Below are 18,028 nucleotides of genomic sequence, written 5' to 3' on the forward strand. Positions count from 1 at the left end.
CCCTGCCACATTGAGATGATCCTCACTGAGAAGGAATAGATCGTTCCAAAGCCAGAAGAGGAGGTTGCACAGAAGAAAAAGATATCCCAGAAGAAACTGAAGAAACAAAAACTCATGGCCCGGGAATAAATTCAGCATAAAATAAATACAGATAAAGTTAAAAAAAAAAAAAAAGAAAAATATTTTAGTAAAGATCCCTGCTACTAATATGCTTTTCCTGTTATTATTAAAAATACATGACAGTCATGAGGTATTAGCCCACCCTTTTGAGCAGATCTCTGCAGATCTATGAAGACCTTGTAGTGGTGCTATATAGAGAAATAGAGGACTTATTTGTTTATAATCTTAAAAGAATTTCTAAAAATATATAAGTATTTATTAAGCTCTTTTATAGTGGGATTGCTATTAGGTCTCTTCTGATAGTCAAAACTTCAATGAGAGCTCTGCCAGTCTCCCATTGTGTCACCAGTTAATTGCTTCTAGATAGGAACCAGACTTTCTACTACCCAGAGCACATTCCAAGAGGCTGTAAAACCATTAACCAAAGGTCATACAAAGGGAACTAATGATTTATTGTAGGTGCTAGGACAGAAGATAAAGGATTGACTGGGTTTATCTATATGAACCTTCACTAATAACTTAGTTATGGTTTGTAACTCTCAAAGCCCTGAGGAACTGTGACAGGTGATGCATGTTTAGCGGGATAATTACTCCTAATGGATATGCATGTAAACATTCTCTGCTGTAAACTTCTTTTTTAATTTATGATTTGATTTTATGTGTGAACTTGTGATGAACTTTTTACCATGTGATCACATATTCTGAAAAGAAGTACTGAGGACAAAGAGAGGAAGGAAGAATTTTTTTCCCGTATCCCCCCTTTTTATTCAGTTTCTCCCCTTTTTCTTAGACAGCTTTCATAGGAAACATTTTACAACTTAGAAATAAACACTAAAATCTCTTTTCAAAGTGTTCCTTTTTCTTCCTGTGACTTCACGGAGCAGGCTGAAAGTTAGAGCTGAACAGTTCCTGCTGAGGTAGAACAAAGGCCACATTACTTATTCCCCTGCTGTTAGGCTACAGGTGTTAATCACATAAGCCAGTTACTTTTTTTTTTTTTTAAAGATTTACTTAGTATTTTATGTATATGAGTACACTGTAGCTGACACACCAGATGAGGGCATCAGATTCCATTACAGATGGAGAAGTGAACTCAGGAGGACCTCTAGTAGAGCGGTCTGTGCTCTTAACCACTGAGCTATCTCTCCAGCCCACAGCCAGTGCTCTTAACCACTGAGCCATCTCCAGTCTGATGTTTTTTGGCCCATCTATGTAATGTCAAAAGATAAGATCTCTTTTTAAGTCTGAAAAACATTCCACTATATGTGTGCACACACCTTCTACACATACAACTTCCATAATTCACAGTATCATCTTCTATTCATAGGTTGACGAATGCCTCCAGAGAGCTTATATCCTGCCTGTTGTAACTGATATTACAACAAAATTAACAATCTTGGTATTGTGTTGGTTTGAATCAAAATGGTCCCCATAGGTCCATAGGAGTTGGAATAAGTGTAGCTTTGTTGGAAGCAGTGCATCGTTATGGGATGGGGGTTGAGGTCACAGATGCTCAAAGCAGTCTCTTCTTGCTGTCTATAGATTACAGTATAGAACTTCTCCAGCACCATGCCTGCCTGCATGCTGCCATGCTTCCCAGTATGATGATTTATGGACTAAATTAGTGAAACTGTAAGTCAGTCCCAATTAAATGTTTTCCTTAGAAGAGTTGCTGTGGTCATGGTGTCTCTTCACAGCAATAAAATCCTAACTAAGACAGGTCCCACTGACACTACAATAATGTAAAGCCCTCTACAGCGTACCTTAGAGGACTAGATTATGCAGCATTCTATTTTTAGCTTTAAAATAAATTTCCATACTTTTTTTTCATAATGACTATACCAATCTACATTCCCACCAACAGAGTAAATAATTTTTTCTCTATGTCTGATGATTAGTCATACTGACGGCCTTGTCTTATACTGGCTGCCTATTCTACATTGTATTTTCATGCTATATGGCCATTCATAATTCAATTAAGTTATATAAATTTGTTATAATTTTCATATTAATCTTTTATCACAGATAGGACTTGCAAATATTCTTCCAATCCACAAGCTGTTTTTCATTTATATGACTTATCATGTACCCCATTCAACTTCTGAAAACAGTGCATATGGAAAAGTGTAACTTCCCCTTTCTTCAGTTTCAGTGTGGACTGAGCAGTGATTAGGAACAGTGATATGTTGAGAAGCATGACACAGAAAAAGAAAAGGAAGAGACAAGGTCTGAATGATGTGAGAGAGTCCAAGCTGTTTCTGGAATACTGAGCACAAACTGTGCTGCTGGCTATTGGGAATGTTCAGACAGGTCCCGGCCTGAGGAATTGCCCTTCTTCAGTCACTATAACCCTCTTCAAGTATGTACCAGCTCAGCCTGAGCTGGTATCAGTGCTTAGCTGTCTGTAAGCTGGCTTGGCTCACTTCAGTTAGCACTTACTTTCTGTAATGATGTAGACTTATAAAAACCTGGATGTAATTGAGGCAATCTGCTCCTAAGAAGAGAATATTGTCTTTTCTATTCTGCTCCCTGAAAATAAATGAAGCTAGCAGTTAAGGCCACAAAGGCAGTAACATCCTCAAATGAATCAGATCCTTTCTGACAGCAGAAGAATTTGATCTGCTGGTAGGCATTCCATTCGAAATGATAACCACAACCCCAAAGTGTCATTTATTCTTTTACCCGGGTACTAAATGGAGCCCTGGTGACATCAGTGAGCTAATACAACTTCAACATTCCTGTTATGCGCAGGTGAAGCTTATGAATCAGATAATGCTTCAGTGAACATTTATCAGAGAGACAAACCTAGTAGTCCACATTATGCACATGGATTAGGCTCAATACAATCTAGAATGTGAAACATTTTCTATCAGCAAAGAACTAGGTAGAACTCTCATTGCAGGTCCATGTTAGAGAGCAAGGGACATTCAGACAGGCTGCAGAGAGTCAAAGAACTGCTACCAAGATACAAATAAACCAACTGATACCAACTGTTAATGGAAAATAAATTCAGTGAAAATGAGGTAAAGGATGAATGAAGAAACACTCTTAGATGAAGTTTTGCCAGGTGTGATGGCTCACACTATAATCCCCAGCATTTAAAACGCTGAGGCAGGAGGATAGGTACAAGTGCAAGGCCAGTTCAAGCTAGTATGAAGGGCTGTTTTAACAAACAAAAAATGTAAAGAACCCAAAACTATTAAATATGATTTCACAAACAGCAATATTTTATTTTCTTCCTTAGTAATGCTTAATGAGGAACTGGACAGATAGCTCAATGGCTAAAAGGACTCCCTACTCCTGCAGAGAACCAGGTTCAGTTCCCCATACCACATGGCAGCTGAAAACTTGAACTCAAGTTCAAGATCTGGTACCCTTATCTGGCCTCTATAAGCCGTGCACACACATGGTAAGCATACGCACAAGCAGGAACAACACGCATGCATCCAAAATAACAAAGCAAGGGTGCTGGAGAAATGGCTCAGTGGTTGGGAGTATTTGCTTCTCTTCCAAAGGACCTAAGTGCAACTCCCTGTACCCACGTGGGGTGGCTCACAACCACTCTATGTCCAAAGTCACAGGATCAGTCACTTTCTCCTGTCTTCCACAGGCACCAAACACATAAACATAAAAACAGAATAATAAAAAAGAACACTTAAAATGCTGGGCTTATAGCTCAGAGGCACAGTGCTTGCCTTGGATGGAGAGGCCCGAGTCTATGCCAGCTTTAAACAAAAGAAAACAACAACAAAAGGAAGGAAGCCAAGTGAGTAGCCCACACTGGAAATACCAGCCCTTAGATACTCGAGGCAGGAGAATCATTAATTGGAGACCACCCTGACATATCCAGCAAGACCCTATCCCAAACTAGGCCTTATCCTCTTGAAAAAAAAAAATGATGAAGAGAGACATAGTTTTAAAGGAAGCAGTTTCCATGAGAGAAAACTGAGAAATTGACTATTATTTTCTGTCTATAATTCACTACAGTACACTCTCCATACCATGAAGCATACATATATTTATAAGGTGCTTTTTAAACATAACATAGCTAGCTTTGTGGTTCTCTATAGAAACTCTGTTTCAAGTCATAGGATAATTATATTTTTGTCCAGCTGGGAATTCATGGGAGGCCCCATGCTATACCAGCTATACCACTCCTGGGCATATACCCCGAAGATGCTCCAACATGTAATAAGGTTTTTGAAATGTCAAAGCCCACTCCCAGTGACACATTTACTCCAACAAAGATAAACCTCCAAATCCTTCTCAAATAGTGGAACTCTCCAGTGACTAAGAATTCAAATATATAAACCTATGGGAGCCATTCTTTTTCAAAACACCAAAATATTTAAGGGAAAGACTAAAAGGACAGTAGTAAATTAAATGCTTTAGAAGACCTTGACTTGCTAGATAACGTAGTCATTATAATACTGCCACAATGTTAGTTGAATCCTTTGATAAGTAGTCTACAATCAAAGCAGGCTACAATCACAGAGGTTAGTATAGAGTAAGGGACTAGTGGGGAGAGATGGATTTTCTTAGGAAGGCAGAAGTAGAACATATAGTTATGGATGGATTTGGGCCTAGGGGTGAGCAGTACTAGAACAAAAAGATCAACGAGGGAGGCAGATGGAGGTGAGGAAGGAAATACAGGGATGGGGAAGAAAGAGGAAGTGAGAGAAAGAATATGGGGGGGGGTAGCTAAAACTAAGAGCCACTTGAGAGGTTGTATGGAAACCAAACACAGTAGAAGCTTCTAAAAGAAATCTAAATGGAATAAACCAAATAATGAGTGAGACAAAGCCTCAATTAGACATCTCTCTTCACTAAATGAAACCTCTAGTTCCAGGAAAAGGTTATATCTAATGGAGTTGTTGGCCAAAGGACTCCGGGGACAACCTTAAACAATCAAAGTATTTCCAAGGCCATGGGTTGCTCTCAACAAAATGATGTTAAGTCCCTATTGCTGAATACAAACCTATTTAATTCAGTGAACATAGAGAAGTTGACTTGGTGCCTACCTAGAATTTTCATCCCTACTGACTTGTGTTCATGGTGCTGGAAGGTACTTTGCACATGGCCTGAGGAGAAAGGCAAACATCAACCCAGCTACAAATCCTCTGATCTACAATGGAGACCTGCCTGCATGCTACTCTGGTGCAACAGTGGCAGAATATTGTAACCAGCCAATACCAGGTTAGATTTATAAATGTCTATATTAGATTTACTATTAATATATAGATCTATATACCAGAGTTAATTTTTAAAATATAGATCTACTTAGTAGATTTGTAGATCTATATATTAGGTTTAAGGCCCAGTTCATGAGACAGAACCCATGCCTGACATTGCTTGAGTGGCTAAGAATCTGAGATGAGATATGCCCGAAACATCAGGGAAATCTAAATACTACTTATTGTTCTGCTTAGGGAACATAGCAATAATATGACTACTAGTGACAGTCTGCTATGCCCATAGATCAGTGTCTCAATGAGACATCATCAGAAAACCTTTTTCCGGTAATAAATGGAAACAAACACAGATACACACAAGGGAACAAAGTGCAGAGAGTGAGATCCCTCGGAATCTCACTCAGTCCCAAATGGGATGTCTCCATTAAATCTTTCCTCCTTCAGGGCTCAGCAAACTGTTCAGAAGAAGAGGTGGGAAGATTGTAAGAGCCAGAGGGGATGGAGGACACCAAGTAAACAAGGCGTTCTAAACCCAGCAGGGCTGACATACATACGATCTCATACAGACAGTATGCACAGGCCCTACCAGGGCGGGGGGCTTCTCAGGCTTCTCTTCCTCTCTTTTTTTTCTCTTGGTAGTTTGTTTGTTTTACCTTATTCCGGTCTATTTGGTTTTATTTGATCTCATTTTATTATTATATTTAGATGCCTGTTAGTACACTAATGAGAAAAAAATGAAAGGGCGTGGCTTTGGGTAGGTGGAGGGTCATGGAGGATCTGGGAGATGGGAACTATTATCAGAATATATTGTATGAAAAAAATCTATTTTCAATAAAAAATGCTGCCACAAAAGAATAACATCTTTATATAATTTCTCTTTAAAATGTTTAGTAAAAAACATCTGTTGGCATTAGGAAAGTGATAACATACTTGTAATAAAACATTCTCTATTACTTTGTTTCTCTGGTGTCCCATCCTTATCAAAGAACATAAACGACAATAATAGAAAGAAGTGCAGCTTTTAGTAAACAGGTCTCTTCATCTTTGCTGATAAAAATCACCTTTTATTTAGAACAGAATTGGAGTTATTTCAAAGAGAATGTATTTCACAGTGAATCAGATTGCCACCTTATAGTATCATAAGGTTAGAGAGGCTTAATTTGAATTAAAAAAGAAAAACAATAATCAAAAAGATCCTCATCATTTTTAATATATGCTTAGATAGGTCTAACATAGCCAAACTTTCTAAGCTTTTTATATGTTTCTGAGAAATCCTTTCTGAATGCTTAACTAGGCACAGTGATGCCCATCTGGAATCCAGCAGGAAGAAAGAAAAGCAAGATCATTTTTGTAACTTGAAGGCACGGACACCTATATCAAATTCCCACATCACACTACACATCAAAACCATACAAAACTTAACCCAACCAAAACAAAGAACAACAACAAAAAACAATGCTTAAACTTCTGCAAATATATAATAATTTTATAAAGAATTTGCCTTTGCTATATGCTAAATCTGCAGGTGAAAGATACATTTCTCAGGAATAGATTGAGCACTTGAAAATGCAATATGGTAGCCTGTTTAGGTACCATTTTGTTTCCCAAGTGTGATCATTAATTCAACAGATACCCATCAAGTCCCCATTTGGTGTAGGATCTGCTCTAGTCTCTTGAAAAATAATAGAGAATAGGACAACCCAAAGTCTCTGCCCTTACCAACCTTAATACTTGACATTTTAGCAGGTGGTAGGACTTTGGGGAAAGAAGTAAAGAGAACAGGACCCAGGAGAGGACTGAAGCATTGCAGGGGAGGGGGGCAGGCCTCGCTGGAGAGAAAGACAATCCCAATAAAACATTAGGAAGATGAAGAGTATTTTGAGAACTCATTGAGAACTTGTCCCAACAACCACAACCACCACCACCACAACAAAATGTTTTAAAAAGTGTGTGTGTGTGTGTGTGTGTGTGTGTGTGTGTGTGTGTGTGTGTGTACTGGGGCAGGGTACAGCTCAGTTGACAGTGTGCTTGCAGGAGGCACTTCATTCAGTCCCATGTCTAGGCAAGGACATGGGGGAAAAGAGGATCTGGGAGATGGGAACTGTTACAGATAAATTGTATGAAAACATATATTTTCAATAAAAAATAAGGGAGAGGGACTGTGAACAGCAAGTTAGGAACAAAGATGGCCAGTGTAGTCATGAGGTGGGAAAAGAATAAAATAGACTTAGAGATGCAGTAGAGGCTGAGGAGAGAATTTATATGACCTTTTCTAATTCTGTGAATGATGTACAGTTCCTGGAAGATTTTGAGAAGAATGCCATGACCTGATTTATAATCTTAAGTGGATCACAGTAGTTTGTGGAAAACAGTCATGCATGGAAAAGTATCTGTTAGTGGGATATATCAGAGTAGAAAGATGGAGCCTTGGTCCTGGATGAGTATTATGGAGGCAGTGAGAAGTGACCAGGTTGTATATACTTAAAGGCTGTATGAAGAGAATTTCCTAACACTATTAGCATTAGGTTTATAGACAGAGACAGCTAACATGACTTCAGTGTTCTGCAGAACTGCTGTTAATGGGATGTGAAGGTTTGAGGCCATGCAGGTTTAGGAGGAAAGATTAGGAATGGAGTTTGAAAAACAGTGTATCAGACACACGCAGAGGTAGACATGGCTCTCAAGCAGATATATATGATGTTATTGAATTCATAGAGCAGACCATTCTGAAAATTTATCAGTTTTGTATCAGGGCATGGCAGTATTAATATATAGATAATATTTAAAGCATATGACCACCAAGTATATAAGAGGAAAAATGAAGAGACTGTATGACTAGAAATGCTATTGAGTTTTAAAATATTTAAGTTATAAATTAGCACATTAAAAGGTCAAATTTAAATTTCTGAATGTAGAATAATGAATGTAGTGGTATCTTATGACAATTCTAAGGTTATTCTCAAGCTATAAGGCCAAACTAATAATACATTCTCACATGTATGCATGTCCATCTATTGCCTCAAATATTTTCACTGTAAAATCAAACCCCCAAATCAAGAGTATCTGGAGAAATAATAGGTCGTGTGGTAGACATGGGCCTAGATTCTGACACTACTCTTGTATTTTGAAGGCAGGAGCTAAGTAGATGGCAAGGCTGATTTCTTTTGCTGCAATAAGTTGATGTACAAGCAAATGACCGCATTTCTGTTATATATGTATGGATAGACCATAAGACTATAAAAAAAAAGCACGTGAAAATGTAATATGCTAGCCTGTTTAGGTACCATTCTGCTATTCAAGTATGATCATTAATTCAACAGATACCCATCAAATCATCAATAATAAGATGATGATAATCTGAGATATGTATGTGAAAATTAAAATAAATCAATCTATTTTTACATACCAAACTGGCAATAATTTAACAAAAGTAACAGCAATAACAAAGTTGGGAACTTGAGCTCCCAGGAGCCTTGCTACAGGACAACACAGCAGCATTTGCCTCCTTGGAGATGCATACACTTGGTTACCATGCATTTCCTTTTCAGGAATTCTTACTGAGGAACTTGTGACAACTATACATAGAACAAGGTACTGGAATAATATATAGCTCATTAAATAACCACAAGCTTCTATATTTTGTGTATATTGCATGTGCCATGGCAAGCATGGGGAGGTCTGCTGAGAATTTGAGTCCTAGGGATTGAACTCAGGTCACACTTGGCTGCAGGTGCCTTTAATTGGTGTGCTTTATTGCCAGCCATGAAATACTTGATTTGGTTTTTTGAGAAAGTCTGTAAAGTCAGTCCAAGGCAGCCTGGAACTCGTTATCTTCCTGCCCTGGCTATATGCTAGGGTTATAAGCAAACATTAGCACACCTGGCTACACAATACTTTTAAAAGAAGCTATTTATTGTTAGCAGTATCCAGGCATGGCTTAATAATTTGCAACTCGATTCCTGAATTAAAACATTATTGGAAATTTGAATTATGTGTCTTTGATTGCCCAAAAATTGATGGGACAAACACCTTTAGTCATTTATTGCCTGTCTCAGTTATACTTCAGGTGACTAAAAGATAAGGCAGCATTTTTTTTATTAAAGAACAATCCCAACTACGAAGAGGAGCAGAAGACAAAGTCAACAGTGCCACTCCTCCTGTGAGGGCTATTCCTGGTTGTCAACTCCTACTGTGATGGCTGTTCCTGGTTGACATCTATAATGGATCCAGATCTTGACACTGGAAGACACAGATTCTGACCTAGATCTTGACATGGGATGACACAGGCTTTTGATCCAGATATTGAGGCATAGTGGCCAAGAAAAGCTTAGGTCAAGGCAAGGTAATACATGGCTTTAATCTCAGGAAACTGGGGCAAGCAGATCTTTGAGTTCAAGGCCAGCCTGGGACAGAGCAAATTCCAAATCCTGGCATGTACATACCTTTAACCTGGACCACAGCTTCTGCTGGAAGCCTACATAAGGCATAAGGACATTGGAAGAAGGAAGACTCACTCTTCTTTGCCTGCTTGTACTGACTTGCCAGCACATCTGTTGAAACCTACTCCTTCAGGGCTCCAGCTTATACAGAAGACTGGCTGAAACAACTTGCCAAGTGGAACTGAGCAACTACTACATTATTAGACTTCCAATTCACAGCTGCCCATTGTTGGGTTAGTTGAACTGTAGTCTATAAGTCATTACAATAAAGTCCTTTAATATAAAGACATTCCTTAAGTTCTGCGACTCTAAAGAACCCTGACTAATACACCTACTGAAACAACGGCTTTGGCAATGACCATCATGGTTCCTTAGAACCATGACAGTATTATAATAATCTGTGCTCAGAAGAGTTGAAAACAGTGTTCATTTTTAACATCAGAATAGAGGAAAAAAGTATTTATCTTCTTAATGAGCTAAAACACAGACTATGGCCAGGATATGGTCAGGAATCCAAATCTAACTACGGAAACATAAGAACAGAGTAACATAGAAAGTAATACCATGGGGACAGAATAGAGAAATTTCTGCAAACTGATAGCATTTCTTTTTTGTCTGTGTGGTATTCTGTTAAGTTCCTAATTTGATAAAGAGTAAAATTTAGAAGTATATAGGGATATTCTGCATAATGACTACATATTTGATACTAGATCATTATAAAATATTTTGAATTCAGAATAATCTATTGATGGAAATACAGAAAAAAATATTCTTGGGACTGAAGACATGGCTCAACTGGTCAACAGCACTTGCTGCTCTTTCAGAGAACCAGGGTTCAGGTCCAGATGGTGGCTTACCATCATCTCAGCCTCAGGTTCCAGTGCTCTCTTCTAGCCTCAGGTGGCATGCATTAGGTGCATGACATACATGTAGAGAAAACTCTTATACATATAAAATAAAAAGAAATAAGCCTTTAAAAAGACCCATCTTATCACTTAGAAATACACATTCAAGTGCTCTCAAATGAAATGATAAGTTTGTAATTTTTAAAAAACGTTTTCTGGGGTAAAAGGACATATGGGTGGTATATGTGCAGCATTTATAATTATTCAAGATAGGTGATGGTTAAATGTGTACATATTATAGTATTTTATGTTTTAAAGTTTTCTGTAATTAAAAATTCTCAGACCTGAAGAAGCAGCTCAGTGGTAGTGTACTGACCAGCAAGTGTACTCCATTCAACAAAGGTTCATAAATGTCAGTTCTCAGTCTACAAGCTAAATGTTTTTCAACCATTAATTTACTATTAAAAATATTTAAATTTAAAGGGAAAGAAATATTGAGCAACATATATTTAAATTATCAAAAATTTCTAAACAGTGGGGACATAATTGTAAGGTGCTTAACATATAACAAAAGCTGTAAGAACTGAGGTCATATTTATGACACTAAATACTACCTCTTATTCAGTATGTCAAACTTTTGCTACTTATTTTATATCATAACTTTTAAACTTGTTCATAACATATAAGAATTAAGAAATGATTCTTAAGATGATATAAAATTCAATAATTTTTAGGTAGATCAAAGCGAATATTTCATTTCTGTGCAACTCACCTGCTGTAAAATCTTCAGTCAGATCAATAAATGCATGGGAATGTGGATCTCGCATTTTACTCTTAGTGGTCAAGGCAGGATGCCATGATAAATCTCTAAAATAAAAAGCCACAATTTTCTTAGGATGAGTATCTTATAAATATTGTTTTAAAGTATAAAATATTGGCTATATAATAATTTTAAATATTTTTATTAGGCTATATTTTACATACTATTAAATCGACATTTTTAGTGTATATAATCCAATGGGTTTTAGTGTGTTCACAGTGTAAAATCATTGCTTCTCTCAAAATCCTAAACATTTTCTTCTGAGAAAGAAATTTTCAAATGTATTAGTCACTCCTTATTTCCTTCCTTTGGCAACCACAAATTTGGCACCTTAGTATTTTGCACTTCAGGTCAAGTCATATAAATGTACACACAGCATTCAGGTACTTTACATACAGCCTCTCTCATTACATTTTCAAGTTCATTCAAAATGAAACAGGCATCCACCAGAACCACATTCTTAGACTGGGCATGACTGTATTTGGGAGGCAGAGATAGGTCTCTGAGTTGAAGGCCAGCTTGGTCTACATAGTGAGTACCAGGCCAGTCAGTGCTACTCAGTTGGACCCTGTCTTAAAAACCAAAACTAAAATTCCAACTCAATTCTTCACGGAGTTAGAAAGGGTAATTTGCAAATTCACCTGGAATAACAGAAAACCTACGATAGCAAAAACTATTCTCAACAATGAAAGAACCTTGGGGGTAATCACCATGACTGACCTCAACTACAGAACAATTGTGGTAAAAACTGCATGGTATTGGTACAGCAACAGACAGGTAGATCAATGGAATAGAATTGAAGACCCAGAAATGAACCCACACACCTATGGTCACTTGATCTCTGACAAGGGAGCTAAAACCATCTAGTGGAAAGAAGACAGCCTTTTCAACAATGGTGCTGGCACAACTGGCAGTTATCATGTAGAAGAATGCAAATTGATCCATTCTTATCTCCTTGTACAAAGCTCAAGTCTAAGTGGATCAAGGAACTCCACATAAAACCAGAGACTCTGAAACTTATAGAGGAGAAAGTGGGGAAAAGCCTCAAAGAGATGGGCACAGGGGAAAAATTCCTGAACAGAACAGCAATGGCTTGTGTTGTAAGATCAAGAATCAACAAATGGGACCTCATAAAATTGCAAAGCCTCTGTAAGGCAAAAGACACTGTCAATAGGACAAAAAGGCCACCAATAGATTGGGAAAGGATCTTATACAAAGGATAAATGGCCTGATAAAGAAATTAGAGAAACAACACCCTTCACAATAGTCACAAATAATATAAAATATCTTGGGGTAACTCTAACCAGACAAGTGAAAGATCTGTATGACAAGAATCTCAAGTCTCTCAAGAACGAAACTGAAGAAGATCTCAGAAAATGGAGAGATTTCCCGTGCTCATGGATTGGCAGAATTAACATAGTAAAAATGGCCATCCTACCAAAAACAATCTACCAATTCAGTGCAGTCCCCATCAATCCCAAGACAGTTCTTCAAAGACATGGAAACAGCAATTCTCAAATTCATCCAGAAAAGTCAAAGAACCCAGAATAGCCAAAACAATTCTTAATAAAAGAACTTCTGGCGCAATTACAAACATTTCTTGACCATTTGTAGTTTTTCACTGGGGAAATAACTTTTCAAACCATCTGCTGATACTTAAATTATACTTTTATTGCTTTATTATTGATTCATATGCGTTCTTTGGATATTAGCTATCTTTTAGTCTGTCTCCCAGTCTCAGGGCTGTTTTTCAGTTTCCTGATGGTGATCTCAGAAAACCAGTTTTGAGTGTTGATGCAGCCCACTCCTTCTCTTTTCTTTTTAGTACTTATTCTTTTAGTACTACAAGGTCATAAAGGTTTTCCTGCTTTCGTCTAAAAGATGTTTCATGTTAGCTCATAGTGGCCTAGCAAGCAATTTTTTTCCCCACACAGTGGTTTAAAGGATGATGATTACTTGGAGCCTGAGAATGGATTTGCAGTCTGTCTCACACTATGTGCATAATATTAAGTGTACCCAAAGCTTAAACTATAACATTCCTACAAGGAAATGCAAGGGAAATACTAACAGTGTTAGATATGGTAATTAAAAAAAGTTTTTTTTTTTTTTTTTCTTTCTGAGACAGAGTCTCAATATGTATCCAAGGCTGGCATAGAAACCACAGATATCTACCTGTCTTTGCCTCCTCAGTGCAGGGATTAAAAATATGTGACATCATACCCTTGGCAAAGACTTTATAGATCTTGTCTCCCTTGTCCCCACATGACACAGCAAATGAATGGGGGCTGGCGAGTTGGCTCAGTGGATAAGAAGAGTTACTCTTGCAGAGGACTGGGGTTTGATTCCCAGAACCCATCTGGCAGTTTATATCCAGCCATAACTATAGGGGATTCAATTACCTATTCTGAACTCCTCAAGCACTAGGCATGCATGTGATGCACTAACATATACTCAAATACTAAAATAAATTAATAAATCATTTGAAAAGGCAAATAGGTAAGCTACACCATTAGAAATTAAATGACTTTGTGCATCAAAGATGGTGAAAACAGTATGTGCTGATAAGTTTTTATGTTAACTTACCACAGATCAGAATTACACAAGAAGAAAAGAATCACAACTAAAATTGCCCCATCACACTGCTTGCAGGTACATTTTCTTGATTTATGGTGGATGTGAAAGAGACCACTGCTCAGTGAGTGGTGCCCTCAACCAGACCCACCCCACCCCTGCCTCAGGTAGTTCTGGGTACTATAAGAAAACATGCTGATCAAGCCATGAAGGATTAAGCTAGTAAGCATATTCTTTTGTGGCTTCTGTTTCAGTTTCTGCCCCGACTTTCTGGAATCATGACAACCTGTAGGATGAAATAATACAGGATGAAATAATCCCATCCCTGCCCACGTTGCTTTTGGTCATCACAGCAATAGAAAAGTAACTAAGATTATTATTAGGAGTTGGGGTATTACTATGTGACATGTTTTGGGAAAGATTATAGAAGGACTCTGGAACGTTGAGCCAGAAAAGCCAGAGAGTTTAGAGTTCAATGAGCTGTTGTGGGAACACTTAGATATGATGCTGAGATGGAGGCCTGGCCTATAAACTTTCAGAGGGACCTTTCAAAGTCCCTCCAATACTTTGAATTAAGAACCACTAACATGAAACCTTTGCTTTTCTGGAAAAACTGATACTGGCCAGATGGGGCTGAAAAATCAGTTGTAACTAAGAAGATACTAGTACCACTGAGGCAAAATCTACTGGTAAGTGTTGCTGCTGAGTCAGCACAAAGAAACTGATTCATAAGGGTCAAGACTATACCTTGTGCTAGCAGTAAGTTTGGCAATATGTAGGAGTTTCCCAGGTGGTACTGGTTTTGAAGGAATTAAGGCGTCAAGCAGAGCAGTAGAGATTTGCACTGTGAGAGACTAGGAGTGGCTGTTGGTAAAGATACAGCTTTAGTTGACATAGAAGCCCCATGACTGAAGGGATTATGGGAAGAAGGCAAGGACTATATGGTAGACTCAGAGTCCCAGAAGAAAGCCCAGAAGAGGCTCCTGGTGAAGGTGCATCCTAGCTACATTGAAGATGACAACATTTTAGGGATGTCAATACCATGGCACAACTGCCAAGAATAGCAGCAGCTGTGGAGCAGAGCTAGCCTAAGCCTTTGACATGAGCTATGGGTCGTGTGGCCATGCTTTTTGGTGCCTAGAAGACTGTGAGCCTCAGAAGTCTGACACTGAGATTTACATAGTTGTGCAAAGCTTTGATTTGAATGTAACTGTGCTTGGTTCTTCTATTGTTGAGCAGAATAATATTTAACTAAGTTTTGATTTTGCAAGAGCCCACAGGTAGAGACTTGGGAATTTTCAAGAGACTTGGGATTTTGTAAAGACTGGGAGTTTGTAAGTTATTTCTGTGTTTTATATTATAATGTTGCTATTGAGATCTTGAAATGGACAATAAAAGAAAGGTTGAATAGTGATGTCAAGTTGATGATGAGTCAATTTGTTCTGGCTGGTGTTCATGTTAACTTGACACAAGCTACTGCATATGCGTGCATGTTGTGGGTGTATGTGGAGGCACAGGTTTACATTTTTCACTCATATAGTCTGCCTAGCCAGGGAGTTCTTTTTCTATCTTCTACTTTCTGGGATTATTATAGGTGGCCACTGTGCCCACTTGGTTTTTGTGTGAGATCTAGGGATCTACTGCTCTTAGCTCACATGGGATATGCTTTACCCAGTCACCCATCTAACCACCCCACAATCTATTTTTAAATTGGGCAAATGACTAGAAACTATTCCAAAGACTTTCAAGTGCTGGGCATGGTGATAAATGCCTCTAATTTGAGCACTCAGGAGACTTAGGCAGAAGGGTAATGAACTTGAGGTCAGCCTGTGTAACATTATGACCTCCTGGCCAGGCTCAAAATTCCAAAACAAATGAAAAGAAAAACACCCCACCAAAACCCACAACCCGTCAACTAAAAAAGAGAAACTAAGCCGAGGGGCTGGAGCCAGGGATTTACAGTGAACAGAGGAGTGCATTGCTCCTGCAGAGGCCCCTCGTCTGGTTCTCAGCACCCACATCAGGCAACTCACAACTGCTCATAATTCCAGCTCCAAGAAATCCCGTGCCTCTTGTCTTTGTGGATACCAGCAATCACAGGCACAACACATACATAAAATTTAAAATAATAAGAATAATAAATCTTAAAACAACAAACCAACAATAAGGAAAACAAAAAAATAGCTACTTCATACATTGATGGTGTACACCACCACTGGTCAACAGGAAAATGCAAATTAGAGACACCATGAGTAAAGACATACTTTACCAGAATGGTGACTGTACATTGCTTTTGGTATTAGTTCAGGAAAGTTCTCTTTACAATGGGTGGCAGTGAGTGAGCACAGAGACTTGGCTGTCCAAGGTGTCAAGACAGAACCTACCTACAGCCAGTCATAGATTGGAGAGGGACTCTTGAGGCACAACACCTCCCTGCTGGTGGGATTCTAGGAGAGGGAAGTCACTGTCTTTAGATCTATATCAACTGGTGAGTCCACCAGGCAACAAGGTTTTATGTGTGGCTGATTTTGATATTTTTGGAAAGCAAAAACATAGAACAACATAATTCATTTTTAGAAGGTTGAATATGGTAAAAGAAAAAGTATTTGTCAAGTGACAACTTTATTTCCCTAAAGAAAGAAAAAGTCTCTTTATAATCTTCTTTCACATTCCATAGCTCCTAAATTGTCCTAAGCTCACTGTGGTTATAAATAACAAAACTACCCAAACCCTTAACCTATCAGATTCTGCACAAAGTCTAGCTTTCTGCCTTCTTTTGAAACATAAGGAACCAGGCGGCCAGTGGCTTTTGTCAGATGGGGCTGTTGCTGTTTGGGCTGCCAGAGACAGCCCCAATCCCAACCATTTCCTCTCTTTTTCTGAGTCCCTCTTAATGTCTAAATGTGAAACTCCTAAACAGCACTAATTGTACTCTTAGTTCAGACCAACATTCAATTTCTCATAGTGCTTTACAGTTTCTACTTGAGTATGCCCTGCTGTTTTTATGCTGGCATTATTTTGACAGCTGACGAAGGAGTCAGGGATAAGATGCTGTTTATTTTGGCAGTGCATTTTAGGATGGCTCAATCGTAATTAAATTACTGAAATCTATAGGGACAATAAAATTTACTTCTTTCATCTTTGAAATTGCTCAATTTATATCACAGCCTTTTGGAAATAAAAAACAGGCTGCATATTATGCAGGCGAGTGAACAGATATAAACTGTAATCTCATGTAAGTGTTCAGCTGCTCTTGAAGGTTAATGTCACACACTGCTGATTAAAACAGAAGGAAGGGTAGAGATGAAAATAAAATGGAGATTTTCAAGCTGGTATTAAGTTTACTCACTAATGCTTCTTGACCTTTGCAGATTTCAATTAACTTCCCCCACAGAAAACATAATTATGTCAAAGTGTTCTAATTTGTGGGCATCATCACCTTTTATCTCAAAGAATAGCATTTATCAAAGGATAGATTTACACGTAATTAGTGCCAAGGTAGCTTTTGGTTGCCTATGGTAACAGCTATTTGAAATGACTTCTGATCTGCCCACTTATCATTGATCACCTCAACACCAAATGCTAACTGCTCAAGAAAGTCAGGGCCAAGCACATAATAAGAGTTAGTGTTTGGTACAAAAGAGAACATGCAGAAAGCTTCAGATATTTCTGTCTGTCTGTCTGCCTGTCTTTCTTCCTTTCTTTCTTTGGAATATAATGTAATAATTCATTTAACAAGTATAATAAAAGACAGAGTGGTCTTGCTTTCAGAATACAACAATTAAACGAGTATAAAAATAATAGCATTTTCTCATTTCATTAAACACAAAACTTGTGACTTAAATAAAAGAAATGAAGAAACTGTGAAAAGTTGTTTAAAAATTGAAAAATTATCCTAGGTTTGTTGTTATTCCAGATGAATTTGCAGATTGCTCTTTCTAATTTGTTGAAGAATTGAGTTGGAATTTTGATGGGGATTGCATTGAATCTGTAGATTCCTTTTGGCAAGATAGCCATTTTTACTATATTGATCCTGCCAAT

General features: G+C 38.0%; 1 protein-coding gene and 1 pseudogene across 1 annotated transcript in view; one reads left to right on the top strand and one right to left on the bottom strand.

Annotated features, from left to right (window-relative positions):
* Positions 1 to 129, top strand: part of LOC110300111 — a 577-nt pseudogene extending 448 nt beyond the window's left edge.
* Itfg1 (integrin alpha FG-GAP repeat containing 1) overlaps positions 1 to 18,028 on the bottom strand; it is a 123,870-nt gene that overhangs the window by 77,521 nt on the left and 28,321 nt on the right. Inside the window, exon 6 of the mRNA XM_021170171.2 lies at positions 11,369 to 11,463. Coding sequence (XP_021025830.1) covers positions 11,369 to 11,463 — 95 coding nt within the window. The remainder of the gene's footprint in view (positions 1 to 11,368; positions 11,464 to 18,028) is intronic.

Source organism: Mus caroli, chromosome 8 (assembly GCF_900094665.2).
Source record: "Mus caroli chromosome 8, CAROLI_EIJ_v1.1, whole genome shotgun sequence".
Classification (NCBI taxonomy): Eukaryota; Metazoa; Chordata; class Mammalia; order Rodentia; family Muridae; genus Mus; species Mus caroli.